Genomic DNA, 17,053 nt, shown 5'->3' on the forward strand with positions numbered 1-17,053 from the left:
GTGCTTCTACTGCACAAGTTGCTATGCAATCCCTTTCATCATCTCTCCTTACCTTGTAGAAAAGAAGTTCTGGTTTTGTGACAAACAGATGACTACAGTGGTGACACTTGAGTTTCACGACTGTCTGTGTTACAGCAACCTGCTGGGATTGTTCAGCAAAAGTCTGGTGACTAGCTGCTATGGCAGGGACGCTGACAGAGCTGGAGGAAATGGCAGCAGTAACGTCACCACGTCCTGGTGGGCCTACTGACCGGCAGGGTAAGCTCGCAACCACTTGGCCCTGAGACGGGGGCACCGCAGAAGACTGTGTTCCCTTTGGTTTGTTAAATACATTCTGAATGAACACAGGCAAAGATTTTAATGAACCAAGAAATAATGTAACAATATTTTTATTTTGTCAATTTAATTAATCCCACCACAGTTTTTAAACATCTTATTTCTCACAGGAAGAATTTCAATGACATACTTTCAAAATATAAGGACTGAGAAATGCAACATTAAAAGGTTGAGGCCTGGGCTGGAGTTGTAGCTCAGTGGTAGAGTGCTTGCCTAGCACGTATGAGGCATTAGGTTTCATTCTCAGTATTACATAATAAAAAGTAAAGGTCCATGGACAACTAAAAAAATATATATATATTAAAAAAAAAAAAAGGTGGAGGACTGGAATTCAGGCTACTCAGATAACAAATTCTCACAAATTATGGCAGGTCTTGCCTTCCCCCAGGGTACCTCTTCCTGCATGCTTGTCACTAACAAAATCTTTTCTGGTTTTTGGTGGAACTGGGGGATTGAACCATGGGCCTGACACATGCCAGGCAGGCAATCTACCACTAAGCCCATCTCCAGTCCCTGCCCTACTTTTTACTTTGAGACAGCGTCTCACTAAGTTGCACAGGCTGACCTCGAACCTGCTATCCTCCTACCTCAGCTTCTGGAGTAGCTGGGTTTTCAGGTGTGTGCTGCCACACTCAGTTACCAACTCCCGATAGCTATTACAACACTGTGGCTACCAGCAGTCTCTTTTCTCCTTGGGGCCAGGTACCATATCAGACATCCTCCCATGCAGGATATCACAAAACACAACAGAGTTTCTTTCTGTGCATACTGTAGAAAGCAGATGAAAATGGGACAAGTAGAATTTTGTAACTCCATGCCAGGAGTTCTTAAGTTTCTGGCCCAAACTTGAGAGAAAGGGGAACATGAGTCCCCAAAGGCAACTACTGTTCTCCACACTACCAACTCAGATCATATCCTAGCCTCCACCCTTCTGAAAGGGAGAGAACCAAGGGAGGAAGCAGAAAGGAAGGGTAGTTCACCTAAGTACCCTAAATAAGGGAGCCCAATGTCTGGGTTTAGAAATTTTGTACAAATAACCTCCGGAACCTCTAGAATAAACTCTGTTCAACCCCTGGCTGAACAGAATGTTGCTCTTCTTAAATATGAACTTTTTAAAGTATAGACCTTCAGTAGTCAACATTTTGCCATGGAATAAAACCTAAGAAAACTCCAGGGATAAAATACTACCTTAGATTGATCATACCTGGAAAGCTACCACACAGCTGGAGCTGCAGAAGCTGTATATAGTTCCATTTGACATGGCTAGGTGATACTGAGGGATTGCAGAGGTTTTACAACTATGACATGAAACCTGGACACCTTGATGACAAAAAAAAAAAAAAAAAAAAGCAATGAATGTTATAGAAGTGAACAAATAATTTAAAACTCTATTAGTAGAAAGAAAAAAAATCAAATATTCAGTACAGTTGCCCCTGGGTAATCTGTGGGGATTAGTTCCAGAATTCCCTGAGGATTCCAAAATCTGTAGATGCTCTGTTCCTTACATAAAAGGTCACAATATTTGCATGTAATCTATGCACATCCTTCCAAATATCCTCTCACATACTTTAAAGCATCTCTGGATTACCTATAACACTTGACAAGGAAAAAAATGTCTGTATATTTTTAGTACAGAGGTAATTTTTTTCTGCAATATTTTTGATCCAGTTGTTTGAATCCATGAATAGGGAAACCAGAGACATGGAATGCCAACTGTAATGAACAACAACAACAACAACAACAACAAAAAAAAAAAAAAAAAAAAAAAAATCAAGGAACTCTACAATAATCTGTAAATTTAACTACAACTAACCTTGATTAACTTCTACTTAAATAACAACTAACCATAACTTACAATTAATTCTTTTCTTTCTTCTCATATATGAAACCTATAAAATACATATATAAAACTATTTGCATTTAAAAATCAGTTCTTTAAATTATACTTGGGTCCTTATTTAATCCTATAAATTCAGTTTGTTGCAAAATGAAAGAAAAGCAGTTACAGGCTTCTTCAACAGTTACTAAATCTACAAATTTATCAAATTTAAACATTACCTGAAGAAGTAACCGTTTTAACTCTGTATGCAGATAAGCAATTAATAGAACAGAAAAGCTCTGTTTTTCCCGAGTCATTCGTAGTCTCAATCATTTCAGCAGAGGGCCTCAGTGATTTCCCCAGAGCATAGGGAGGAGTTTGGGCCGAATTCTATTAAGAAAATAAAATAACATTTAGATACTTAGTGCCAGCATACATAACTACACAGTGTTTTAAAAAGAAAAAATAAAAGCTACATTTAACAGCTGCCTTTGATTGAAATGTTTGGGCATGACAAGTATTAGAAGTTTCAGAAAGTTGGAATATGGAGAAAGTAAGTTCTTTCAGACAATAGAAGAATGAAGAAAAGTAGTAGCTACTCAGACATTTTAGCAAGAACAAAACACATTATAAGTAATGAATGAGGAATTAACATACTTTTCCCGTCATAAATAACCAGAGAGGAGCAGGTGGTTCCTGAGCCAAACAGCCATCCTCAGTGTGGACCTAACCTCAATCTAGGAGAGACCACCACCTTTAAGCTACTTAACTTGTCAGACTTTTTAGTGAGAGACTGAAATGATACTCAATGCATATCATGAAATCCTACAGAACTACTTATTTTTTTAAGCTGAGTTTCATAAAAAAGTCTGCCTATAAGTTTGTTCTAAGAAATAACAGTTTTAAATAGCTACCATTTATACAACCAATCTTACTACTTTCTGAATGCTTATCATTTAAGTCAAATCCCATGCTAAGCAATTTATGTGCACTATATCATTTCATTCTTTCAACAACACAGTGACATGCTTTCAAAAACTATATAACCAAAGTTTAAAAAACAACTTTAATTAAATTCACAGATAAACAGAAGCAGGAAATTAAACTTATTCCATCACACTCTGAAGTACAGGCTCCTAACCACTGTATTATGCTGTCTTTCAGTAAAAATGTAAATAGCAGGAAAACATAAATTGTGAAGTTTCACATAATCTTCCTAGCAAAAGACAAATATCATTTACACAATGGACAGTATAACATCAGTTACAAAATTAAACATGGAACTGATTTTTGGATCATTTCTAAAATATCAGATTCTATTCCTGTGAAACCATAAACAGACTGCCAAAGTGGCAATTCCTAGAAAAGAGATACTTTTCAATCATGAATGCATATTACTAATAGCTCAAAAGAGTTACCAAATCAAAAACTTGGTCTAAAAAAAAATCTGCTATCATTGACATTCTTTAAAAAAAAAAAAAAAAAAAAAAAAAAAAACAACTTTAAAAACCCAAATCATTCAGTAAAAATCAAATTTACAAAGTGATACATTTAATAACCAGATTAATCCACTATTCATTACAATAAATAAAATCACTAAAGTATTTTAATGCTTTAGTCAAAATAACAAACAATTAGAAATAACAAACAAAATGACAATCCAATCCAAAGTACTCTGTAGAACGAAAAAAATATGCTGGATGCAGTGGCACACACCTGTAATCCCAGAGGCTCAGGAGGCTGAGGCAGGAAGAATGCAAGTTCAAAGCCAGCCTCAGGAATTTGGCGAGACCCTGTGCCTAACTAACATACAACAAATGGCTGGCAGTGGGGTTCAGTGGTTAAGCAACCCTGGGTTCAATCCCTGGTACCAAAAAAAAGAAGAAAAAGATATGCTTTCTTCTAGTGGCTTGGGAGGCTGAGGTAGAAGGACTGACAGTTCTCAGCAATTGTGAGGCGCTAAGCAACTTAGTGAGACCCTGTCTCTAAATAAAATACAAAATAGGGCTGGGGATGTGGCACAGTGGTTGAGTGCCCGAGGTTCAATCCCCAGTACCAAAAAAAATATGCTTTCTTGAGATTCACTGATTTTATCACCTTTTAACTTTTGCTCATAGTTTATTAACCATAAGGAGTTTTCTTCACGATTTCACAAAACATTTCACACCACAAATCATATAATGATAGCTATTAATTCTCAGGCATGAAGAGAACCTTAAAGCAACCTACTTCACCTATATCATCTCACTCTACAATCACCCCTTCAGCATCAGAATCACATTTTCCTGGAGAGGAAATCGCATGAGGATGAATGGATGGGAGGAGCTTGCTCTTTTATTCTGCAGTTCATCCCTGCCCAGCCAGCTCAGGAGTGAGTCTGCCTACGCATGACAAAGTGATATTTGTACCTGCTTGTATGCTGTGACACTTGTTGAACTAAAAACCTTCTGGGATTGGCAAGGTCCAGAGCTACTATAGCAATAGCTTCCACAGTTCTCACAACAGTTCATGGTAAGGTTGTTGGTGGAGTGAAATTTGGAAAAACAGGCATCACTACAAAGACCATGTACCACATTTTGATATTTAACTTCAAATCGAATCTAGGAAATAAACACACACACACACATATAAAATAAGTACAGCCAGTTAAAATCTCTGATCTTTGAGCAATAGAAGTAAAATGTAACTTACATCAGCATTTTTCTGACACATACTGCACTTAGTCGAAATGCTGTTGGTATATATGGTAACAACAGGTTTTTTCTTTAGCTCATAAGAAGACAGGCATGATTGGCTGCAGAAATCTTTGCTAGGAATGGAATTATCAAATTGTGTTGTGATCACATCCTTTGGATTTAAAATTTCTCTAAAAATAAAGAACAAAGGCAAAATGAAATGTGTAACAATTGTAACTTCTTTCTCTTTGTGAGCAAGTATTTACCCCTGATATTTACCAGGGGCAGCTAGAAAAAGAATTTGAATAAAGCATCTGAAAACCTGGGCTTGATGATTGTGTTCTGTCACTTATCAGCTGAATGACAATGAGTCAGGCGATTACTGTTTCAATTTCCTTGTGTAAATGGGGTTTTTAATAACTAATTTACAGATGTGTGGAGGGAAAACTTCATTTAAAATATAAGCAGTCAGTGGGGCATGATAGCACATGCTTGTAATCTCAGCTACTCAAGAGGCTGAGGCAGGAGCATCACAAATTAGAGGCCAGCCTGCACAACTTATAGAGACCCTGTCTCAACATAAAATATAAGAAGAGGCGGGAGGGGCTGGGGTTGTGGCTCGGTGGTAGAACTTACCTAGCTTGAGTGAGCACTAGGTTCAATTCTCAGCACCACATATAAATAAATGAATAAAAATAAAGGTCTGTCAACATCTAAATAATTAAAAAAAAAAAGAGGCTAGAAATATTGCTCAGTGGTAGAGAATTTGCATATCATATAGGGGGCTCTGGATTCAATCCCTAGTACCACAAAAAAAAAAAAAATTTAATTAAAAATAAAAACAAAATATAACTGGCCAGTAGCTCATGACAAAAACAGTGAAGCTTCCTGCACCAACCAAATTTCACCTGCTAGTCAATGAGATTAGATTAAGAGGCCATGCCACAACTCCAGACCCCAAGATATGTGCCCTTTTACTCAACAGCAAATGCCAGGAGTAGAAATATGAATGAGACAATAAGTGAAATTTTTTAAAATTTAAAAATATAAGATTTGAGGAAATAAACTACCAATGACAGGAACAACACAAATAACTAAATAATTGTGTGAGGTTTCTTTTTTTTTTTTTAATTGTATGAGATTTCTAGAGCCATTTTATAAGAGACAATTATTACAATAAGCACTGATCCAATACCTGGGTAAAAGAGAGCTTACGTATTACTATTCCATCCACAAGTATAAATATCAAAGGTAACAGTTATTAACTAGAAACACTAGTGCAGGTCACAATAATAGCAGTAATATTACATATGATAAATAAACTGAGTAATTAATATGTACCAGGCATTAATCACTTTACTCAATTACCCTATTTATTTATTTGGTACTAGGGATTGAACCCAGAGGCCTTTAACCACCAAACCATATCCCAGCCCTTTTTATTTTTTATTTTGAGACAGGGTCTCACTATGTTGCTGAGGCTGGCTTTGAACTTGGGATCCTCCTGCCTCAGACTCCCAAGCTGCTGAGATTACAGGTGTGTATCACATCGCCCAGCTCAATTACCCAATTTAAATATCACAAAACAGTAGGAGGGAAATATAATTGCCACTTTACAGGTAAGGAGAGCAAATCAGAGGTGAAATCATTTGTCAAAGTTGTACCGCTGGTAAGCAGTGATGGCAGAATACAAATGCAGCAGTCTGGAGTTAATCATTCTGCTAACCTGGCTCCCATCCTGCACCTTTATCATGCAGAAGAAAAAAGCAAGTAGACATGCTTATATATAGGTGAAGTATTAATTTTAAAGTGTTGCTTGGTTTTGCTAAAAACAGCAATAAAAAATTTTACTTAATAAGGTAAATCTGCCAGTGACATAATGTATGCATAAATAAGTCAGTAAGAATGACTTTTTAAGAAAATTTGTGCATGCAAACACAAATGCACTCTAAACCTTATGTATTCAAATGAGCATTAAACCTTAACATTGATCCTGGGTAAAAATTATACCTCTTGCTATAATAACATGGCTCAAAACACTTTCTTCTATTTTTCCTCTAAGTTCTCTTAATTTATAAGAACCTAAAAATATTTTTAATTGTATGATTAAATCTCATGCTTGACAGGATAATTCAGTTTAATCACTCACTATCTTGACCTGATAAGGCATCAAGTAACTTTTCAACTCATGCTAAAAAGACAGACGTGTACCCTAACTTAATCTAAAAGAATGTTTCAGAGACTATGAAGGCAGGGCCATATCCAGAGATGAAAAACTTTTTGAGGGGCTGCTCAATGGCAGAGTATTTGCCTAGCATGCGTGAGGCCCTGGGTTTAATCCCCAGTACCACAATAAATAAATAAATACATAAATAAACAAATCTAAACAAGGGCAGCATTGTGGTAAAAGTCACTGACCAGGGTGGCTACTTAAAAGAACAAATTATGCATTTGGATGTATAAGTCATGCCAAGTTCTTTAAAACTTAATTCATTTTATATTTATATTTAATATACTGAAACAAAATATCTAAAAACAAAACGAAATTTACTCATATCAGTTTTATTAAAATGACATTAACATATTAAAGGAAGAAATAAGAAGGGCATTTTAATCTGAGTTCCACCTGTAATCCCAGGGGCTCCAGTGGCTGAGGTAGGAGGACTGTGAGCTCAAACTCAGCTCAGCAAAGGCGAGGTGCTAAGCAACTTAGTGAGACACTCTCTATAAATAAAATACAAAACTGGGCTGGGGATGTGGCTCAGTGGTGGAGTGCTCCTGATTTCAAACCCCAGTACCAAAAAAAAAAAAAAAAAAAAGGAAGGATATTTTAAAAACAAATTAAATCTGAATATATAAAACACTGAACAACACCTCTCCCTTTTCTTTTAGCAGGATTTACTTTTAGATGCCTTAGGCCAACACACCAAATAGATAAAGAAATTGTCACATATCTCAAAGACAAGAGTCTATAAATTAAGTATACACAATAATAATGCAAAGTAATAATTATAAATAGAAGCACATAAATATTTAAAATTTATTACTAACAATAAGATACCATTTATTAAATACTCACTATGTGCTAGGCAATGTGCTATTACTGTCTTATTAAAATTCTAAGGAGCCAGATGTGGTGGTACACACCTATAATTCCAGAAGCTCAGGAGGCTGAGGCAGGAAGATTATGAGTTCAAAGCCCACTGCAATAATTTATCAAAGCCCTAAGCAAATCATCCAGATTCTGTCTCTAAATAAAATATAAAAAAGGGTTGGGGATGTGGTTCAGTGGTTAAGCACCTCTGGGTTCAATCCCTAATATCAAAAAAAAAATTTCCTAGGGAGTAAGAAAATCAGTAAATTCAACGGACCAGGGGATAGGAGGAAGGGAAGGAGTGGGGAAGTGATGGGGAGTAATATTGGCCAAATTACAGCGTTATACCGTGTGTGTGTGTGTGTACAAATATGTAACAAATCCCATCATTATGTAAAGCTATAATGCACCAATAAGAAAAAGTGGAAAGAAAAAAAAAACTCTGAGGAAGTTAGTATTATTTACCAGTGAAAAATTGAGATTCAGGAAAGTGAATATATCTAGCCCAAGGTCACTTAGCTAGTAAGTAATGGAATCATAATCTAAAACCAAGTTTGGTTTTTTCCTTCAATACAGGGGATTGAACCCAGGGCCTCACTCATGCCAGGCAAGTGCTCTACCACTGAACTACAACCACTAATCTACAACTAAGCTTTTAACTTTTCTTCCTCTATGTTAGTCACTACTGACACCACAAACTTTCAACAATTTCATTTGCTGTCTCATTCATGTGTGATCTTGGCAGCTGCTGGCTAGTAACAGGACATATACCTCAGGATCTGGAGTTGTGTGATGGCCACTAAATCTAGTCCTACTGGCTCCAGCAAATGAAATGTTAGCTAGAAATTTCACACTCTTACTGGAATCTACTATCATGAAAATAGGCAAAATGTGCCCAAATTTTTCAAATGCACTAAGATAGAGAAAAGTTTATATGACTTTTCTGTTTCTTCTCTCTGCATCTAAGCAGTATTATAAAGCAATGACCCAAATAAAGGCTCACAAGGATATTAGAAACACCCTATTTCTGTGACCACTTAACAGTTTTTATCTTCTAAAGAATTAAATAACTTTCATATATTATTAGAAGTGAGACTAAGCTGGATGCAGTGGCATGAGCTTGTAAACCTAGTCACTCAGGAGGCTGAGGCAGGAGACTGGCAAATTTGAGGTCAACCTCAGCAACTAGCAAGACCCTGTCTCAAAATTTAAAAAAGGGGGCTGGGGATGTAGCTCAGTGTAAAGCACTCCTGGTTCAATCTCTAATACAAAAAAAAAAAAAAAAAAAAAAGTGATACTATTGTATCAATACTTTTAAGACAGCTCTTAAACAATTTTAAATGTTTGTTGTCTACAATTACAGAAATATGAGTGATCCTATAATTCCAAAATGGTTCATTTCTTTCCATAGTAAAATTTAAACTGAAAGAGATAGAAAACTGGTTTAGGCAATACTTCTAACACTGAGTTATTTATATAATGTTGCAAAACTTTTTAATTTGCACATTCCTCCAAAAGTAGCAACAAGTCTAAACTAAAATATATACACATTTTAAAAAGCAAAATAAAAAGAGATATCATTAAGAATTTTATACTTTGAGCAGTTTGCACAGGTTTTCCTGGGAGGAGGTGGTAGGCAGACAGGTGAAGAATATCCGGTGATACATCGTGTGGAACAGAAGAGCTGAGTAGATCCTGTCTTATGATATGCAGTTTGACCCTTATAAAGCATCTTTTTACAACCAGAACAAAAAACCTGAATAGCTACAGCTGGAACTGAAGGAAGCAATACATTTGGGCCAGATGATGCAAGAGAAAGCTGAAAGCCTGGAGTCAACTGCTGGGCTAGCAAAATAAGAGGGAAAAAAAAAAAGTTTTAGTATTTTTTTATATATATAAAATATATATGTATGTGTAATTTCTTTTAGGATAGATAACCTGTTTTGAAATTCAATACTAATGAGACAATACTCCAAAACAGGGAGTTTCAAACTTTTTTAACTATGACCCCTAAAAAATCAAATTTTACAATATAACTCAGTTCTCACATACACACATTTGTATGTGTGTACAATTTGATAAGTGAAACAAGTTTCCAGAAACAGCACATTCCTTGCTACACATATCACAGTCTGATATAATCTCATTCGATTTCTTTTTTAAATGATGATGAATAACAGCTCCCAGTTTGAAAAACATACTCTAAAGGAAAAGACTTACATGAGGAGTGCTTTCCCTTAAATCTTCTAGACAGAATAAACAAATATTAACTGTAATTAACTCATACAGTTCTACTTCTTACCAAGAGGACTGTCACTAACTGAAAATACAGCACTGATTTTCAGTTCACTTTCTTGACTTTTTGGCTGTTGGGCATGTCCATACTCCTTTTAAATACAAAGAGAAAAGAGAAAAATGAATAAAATATACCTAAGCAAACTAGAAATTCAAGTAAAAATTAATTCTATCACATTCATTCCTTTTACATTGTACTCACAGTCATCTTCATGAACATCTCAAAAGTCAAAATTTGAAAGTTATTAGACTAGATTTAATCTTCACAAAGACAAGCTGTTAGTATTGGAAAAATATTTTATAAAGTTATATTCACTTTTCAAATATAATCTTGATGTATGAGAATAATACATAGTTATTCCAACCCACAATACTTCTCATTTTTTAGGATGTATTTACAAGGGAGTGGTAAATGAAAAGAAATCTGAATGATTTAGAGTTTAGATTTAAATCAGTAATTTTAGCCAAAAGACTTATAAGCTGTCATATTTGTAATGGCAGAAAAGATAGAGAATTTCAATACAGTCAGCTGATTATACACAAAATCAACCTAAATCAGATTTATCTTCAATATGTCCTTTAAAATGTAGAATTAAGGGGCTGGGGTTGTGGCTCAGTGGTAGAGCACTTGCTTAGCATGTCTGAGGCACTGGGTTCAATCCTCAGCACCACCATAAATAAAAATAAAGGTCAACAAAAGAATATTTTTTTTTAAATGTAGAATAAAATAATCATCTAACAAATTTTAAAGTATATTTTAAGGTATATTTTTAAGATATACTTATCTTGAAAAGGACTGCCATTTATTTGGAAATCACAACTACCTTTTTTGTACGTGTGTTAATTTTTTCCAAAAGAAAAAATTTTTTTAAACTGTCTTACTTTTCTGAAACAATGGTCATAATAAATGGTAGTTACCAAAACCTACCTACACTTAGTAAAATAAACGACTACATCAGTTCCAAAACCACTTTTGAAATTTCATTATTAAGTGAACAAAACTAGGAACTGCTGCATTAGATTATCACTTTCCATGAAAGGTATTTTGGCACCAAACAGGTGCTCCCTATAAGACAGAACTATCCCCCTATCTCTCACCCTGCATGAAACTCAACTCAAAGTGGATCAAGGACCTAGGCATTAGATCAGAAACCCTGTGCCTACTAGAAGAAAAAGTAGACCCAAATTGTCATCATGTCAGCTTAGGAACTGAATACCTCAACAAGACTCCTAAAGCGCAAAAAGTAAAATAAAGAATCAATAAATGGAATGGATTCAAACTAAAAAGCTTCTTCGAAGCAAAGGAGATAATCAAGAATGTGAAGAGACAGCTTACAGAATGGGAGAGCATCTTTGCCACCTGCACCTCAGACAGAGCCTTAATCTCCAGAATAAATAAAGAACTCAAAAACTTAACACCAAAAAAGAAACAATCTAATCAATAAATGGGCAAAGGAACTGAACAGACATGTCACAGAAGAAGAAATGTGATCAGTCAACAAATACATGAAAAAATGTTCAACATCTCTAGCAATTAGAGAAATGCAAACCGAAACTACTCTCAAGATTTCATCTCATTCCAGTCAGAATGGCAATAATCAAGAATACAAGCAACAATAAGTGTTGGTGAGGATGTGGGGGAAAAGATACACTCATACATTGCTGGTGGGACCGCAGATTGGTGCAACCACTATGGAAAACAGTATGCAGATTCCTCAGAAAACTTGGAATGGAACCACCATTTGACCCAGTTATACCACTCCTCAGTTTATACCTAAAGGACTTAAAATCAGCACACTACAGTAATGTGGCCACAACTATGTTTATAGCAGCTCGATTCACATAACTAAGCTATGGAACCAACCTAGGTGTCCTTCAACAGATGAATAGATAAATAAAATGTGGTATATACACACAATGGGATATTACTCGGCCTTAAATAAGAATGAAATGATGGCATTTGCCAGTAAATAGATAGAAATGGAGACGATCATGCTGAGTGAAATAAGTCAATTCCAAAAAACCGAAGGCCAAACATTCTCTCTGATATGTGGATACTACTCACAATAAGGGGGTTGGGGGATAGAAGTTCACTGGACTGGACAGTGGGGAAAAGAAGGAATGGGGATGGGAATAGGACAGACAAAACTTTCCTATGTTCTTATACGAATACTCTACATCATGTACAACCACAAAAATAGGAAGCTATACTCCATGTATGTACATGTCAAAATACATTCTATTGTCATGTATAACCAAAAAGAATTTAAAAAATTTAAATAGACTTATCATAACTTCTTTTTGTTTACAATAAAAAAATGCTAGCTCTTATTAGATCCACAATTATAGCCATTAATAAATATTTTATGAATGAATAAATCCAAACCCATTCCATCCAAAGTGGATGGTCTTAAACATTACTTGATACTTAATATTTATTTACTGGCACTCAGAAAGCAGTAGAAGTTAAAAGTATAATTATATACCTTCTTCAGTTTACCTTATCAACTACTTAATCTCTAATATTTTTCTAATATTCTTGTTATATTTCCCTGGTCAGTTTCTCTTTCTTTGCAAAATAACTATTCTAAACCCTTCATTACTCTCAAGACCATACCTCACTTATTTCCTGTTCACTGATTTTTCAATTTAATCAATTACAAACAAGCAACTAAGAAACATCAGATTCTTCACTCTACCATATATGTCAACTGATTAGCAAATTGTTCTCTTACCTCACAGGAAAAGGCAACCTTCTTAAATAGTGCTTGTGTTCAAGATTTTTCTCTTCCTTCTTTCAGCACTCCATCCTACCTCCCTTTATCTACGACCTCTCTCCATCTCCATATTGGTTTCTTCCCCTCAATTTATAAATGAATCTACTCCACTTGCTTCTCCTTCTCTATTCCATCAAATTTCAACAAATACACTTCATTCTTTCTCTACTTCCTCATTTTAATTCCTTCCTGAATGCAATACAAACAAGCTACTAGTCTATCTGAAATTATTTAAGATAACCAATCATCTCACAATTGCCTAGTTTAATAAACACTTTTAGGTTTCTATTTTTCTTGGCCTCGCAGATAAATCTGACACTGCCAATGATTCCACTGTCTGGTCATGTTATTTCATTACAGCTTCTTAGTATCTGCAATAGACTGAACGTCTGTCCCCCCTCCCAAATTCATATGTTGAAACCCTTATAATCTCATAACCCTTAGAATCTCTCAATCTAGAGGTGAGCCCTCTGTGAGGTAATTAGGTCATGAGGGTGGAGCCCTTATAATCAGCACTGGTATCCTTACAAAAAAAGAGGATAGAGGGCTGGGTTGTAGTTCAGTGGTAAAATGCCCGCCTGGCAAGTGCAAGGCACTGGGTTTGATCCTCAGCACCACATAAAAATAAATAAATAAAATAAAGGTATTGTGTCCATCTAGAATTAAAAAAAAAAAAAAAAAAAAAAAAGAGGCTAGAGAACTAGCTAGCTTTTTTTTCACTACCAAAGGATACAAGAAGTTGGTTCTCCCTTGAACCCAACCATGTGGCATCCTGATTTCAGACTGCTATCCTCCAGAACTGTGGAGAAATTCATCTGTTGTTTATAGGCCTTACAGTCTATGGTATTTTGTTACAGCAACACAAAATGATTTAGTGCTATCATCTGAATATGGTCTGTCCCCTCTGAAACTTGCATTGAAATCTTATTCCCTAGGAAAAAGTGTTGAGAGGTGGTGGTACCATTAAATGGTGATTAGACCACTAATAGAGACTGATGCCTTAAGAAAGGCCTGAGTTAGTTACTGAGTGTGTTGTTACAAAGCAGGGTTCAAGTTTTGTAACTTCCGTGCATATACGCTTGTCCTTCCACTTTTCCACTAACATAACACAATACCACGCACTCACTGGAAGCCAAGCACATACTAGTAACTTAATCTTGGACTCACAGTCTCCAACTGTCAGTCAAAATAAACTTATTTATAAATCACCCAGTCTCAGGTATTGTTACAGCAACAGAAAACATACTAAGAGAGATGGTATCATTAATTGTGTGACCTTTTAACAAGTTACTGGTCTCTGATCCTTGTGTGTAAGAGGGGAATAAAAACAGTATTTAGCTCAAGGTTGCAATCATCAAGTGGATTAATGTACATAAACTGCTTTCAACAGTGTTCACACTCTAAGCATACACAATGTTAATGTCATATTATTATGACACAAGATATACTGCATATTGATAAACTAATACCATCTTTGTTGTTGTTCACCTTCATCATCATTTTTATATTTTCTGTTCCAGGTCCACTGGTCTTACAGTTCTTCAAGAGAACCATGTATCTTTCCAACTCAGGACTGTCTTGAACACTCTTCTTCATGCCAGCTGCCCAGTCAATTCATTCTTCAAAATTTAGCTTATAAATCCTTCCCTCTGTAAGGGCTTCCTAACTACTCCTATCCCCTCCCCAAACTAGGTCAGATTCCCCATTTTCAGGTTTTTCTTCCAAAGTACTTGTCATAGTTTGTAACTACATACATATATATGTATTTTTTAATTGACCAATTACTTGTGTAATCTCTGTCTTTACTAACTGGTAAACTCTATGAGGTAGGAAAGGGACTAAGCTAACTACTCACTCTGGGCCCCCAGAGCATACAATAGACAATAAGTACTTAACAGAACAAGAAAGTGCTATCAGGTAGAAGAGAACATTTTTCATTTTCAGATACATTTCAGAACATTTTCAGGTACATTTTTTTAAATACCAAATATGAAAAAATGGTAATACATACCACTTTCCTTTTACAAAATAGTGCATAGTTATCAAGATTTTTGATAATTCAAAGCACAGAAACCTGATACCTTGTCTTACTCCATTTTTATGTTACCACAGACTGGGTAATTCATACAGAAAATAAATTTATTTCTCAAAGTTCTGGAGGTTGTGAAATCCAAGACATAGGGGCCAAGATACAGTTAGACAGGGCCTTACCTGCTGTATCATGAGAGAAGGCAAGAGAACATCCAAGAAAGAGGAAGAAGCAAGAGAGGGCTGAACTGAGTCTTATAACAAGGCCTTTCTTGCAGTAACTAACCCTCCTGAGATAATAGCATCAATCCATTCTTGAAGGCAGAAGCCCTCATGACCTAATTATGTCTTATTAGGCCTCAACCCCCAACAACATTGCACTGGGTTAACTACACATCCAACACATGAGCTTTGAGGGTATACAATCAAACCAAAGCACCCACCTAAGGGGGAAAGAATCATTTTTGTTTCAACTTATAAACTATAAACTGCCTAGGTAAATTTTTCAATTCAAAATAGACAAGAAGAAAAAAAAAAAAAAAAAGACTTAATCAAGCAGAAAAATTTACTTGAGCATTGTCAGGTTCTTCTTTAATTTTGTCCAGAAGCCTCTGTTGAGGTGTCATTGCTTTGTCACATTCACCACCCAAAGGTTCTTTCATTCTACTTTTTTATAGAGAGGAGTTCTCTAGTTTAAAACCAATATATTTCTTCTTGGCAATGGATAGATGGGACTCCTAAAACACAAAAAACACAATCAGTACACAGCTGTTTGGTGGGGTTTTTTTCCGTTTTTTTTTTGGGGGGGGGTGTTTTGTGGAGGGATCCCCCTTCATTTTATCAATATTAAAATTGTCAGGATTGAGCATTTGAAAAACAACCCTCTGGGACGATGACTAACTGTTCTCTTTTCTTCCTGCTTTCTTGACGTAAATCAAGCCTTCTGGCAACAGCTCGTACTTTCCTAGTATCTTTAAAAACAAACACTATTTTCTTCAATATGTTTAAAGTAGCAAGGGAGGAAGTTACGAAGTTTTCAGAGGAATGGATTCAAGAAATACAGTTCCTAATTCCAGGAGTACTGACTTGGAGATCTTATTTCTCGAAGAGGGGCACAGCAATCCCCCACCCTGAACTCTAACTCACCCTTCACTGGAACCCTCCAAGGGTGCCAATTCTTAGCCCAACTCTGGTTCAGCGATCCAGAATCCATCACAATTGCATGCACTCACAGGTGGCCCTTACTTAAAACGGGTCACCTGTACCTTTCAGAGTCTCCATAGGGGTCAAGCCCTTCTGAGTCCAGCATCCCAAACGCCACCCTGTAAACAAGGAACTTGGCGGTTCAAGATAGATTCCCTTCCTCGAAAAGTGCATATTAAAGTTGAAGCAAAAGGGAACCTCTCCAGTCAAGGCAGGCATGGAAACGGACAACTGCTCTAAAACTTCGTTTCAAGGAAGACCTGAGAACTCTCGACCAGTTGCCACAGTTCTAACCACCTACGGGCGCTCACCCCTCCCTGGAGTTATCACATGAGTTCCCAAGTTCCCATTCCCACCAAAAAGTCTTGCGCCCGTCATTAAGGACCGACGCCACAACCCAGTTTCGCTGGAGGAGCGCTGGACCCGCTGCTGCCTGTCAGCACGTCCCCGGGGAGACATCTGCAGTAGGCGCAAGCTACCTCGGCCGCGCCACCCGCCCCGCGCCCCCTGGTCACGTGGCGCAGCTGCGCTCCGCCCCGCGCGGCGCCCCCACCTTCAGTCGCCTCCCGGCTCCCGCAGGAGCGCCGAGCGGAGGAGGCAGAATAGGACCCAAGGTCCAGAGGACCCGTATTTTCTCCTACTTGAATTCCGCCTGATGTATCTCAACGCAAGACTGGGCCAAAGGTGCGTGTGCAGCCCTGGTCTCCGCCCTCCTTTCCCATCATGCCGCAGACCTAAGCCCCGTGGACCTGTCTCCGCCCTTCTTTCCCGTCATGCCACAAACTGAGCTGAGTGGCTCTTGCCAGCACTGGTCTCCGCCCTTCTC

The 17,053-nt window shown here is 36.8% G+C and overlaps 1 protein-coding gene across 3 annotated transcripts in view; it reads right to left on the bottom strand.

Annotated features, from left to right (window-relative positions):
- Window positions 1-16,722, bottom strand: part of ZMYM6 (zinc finger MYM-type containing 6) — a 34,957-nt gene extending 18,235 nt beyond the window's left edge. For 2 of the 3 annotated variants that reach the window (XM_079130028.1, XM_079130030.1), the window contains exons 1-8: window positions 15,594-16,722; window positions 10,227-10,311; window positions 9,520-9,769; window positions 4,847-5,021; window positions 4,564-4,755; window positions 2,395-2,545; window positions 1,541-1,656; window positions 53-334 (exon numbers count right to left, since the gene is read on the bottom strand). In XM_079130028.1, coding sequence (XP_078986154.1) covers window positions 53-334; window positions 1,541-1,656; window positions 2,395-2,545; window positions 4,564-4,755; window positions 4,847-5,021; window positions 9,520-9,769; window positions 10,227-10,311; window positions 15,594-15,686 — 1,344 coding nt within the window. In that variant the 5' untranslated portion in view covers window positions 15,687-16,722. Of the gene's footprint in view, window positions 1-52; window positions 335-1,540; window positions 1,657-2,394; window positions 2,546-4,563; window positions 4,756-4,846; window positions 5,022-6,494; window positions 6,575-9,519; window positions 9,770-10,226; window positions 10,312-15,593 lie in introns of those variants that run through there. The other variant, XM_079130029.1, reaches the window with a different exon arrangement.
- Window positions 16,723-17,053: the final 331 nt, after the last annotated feature.

This window comes from Sciurus vulgaris, assembly GCF_902686455.1.
Source record: "Sciurus vulgaris genome assembly, chromosome: 1".
Classification (NCBI taxonomy): Eukaryota; Metazoa; Chordata; class Mammalia; order Rodentia; family Sciuridae; genus Sciurus; species Sciurus vulgaris.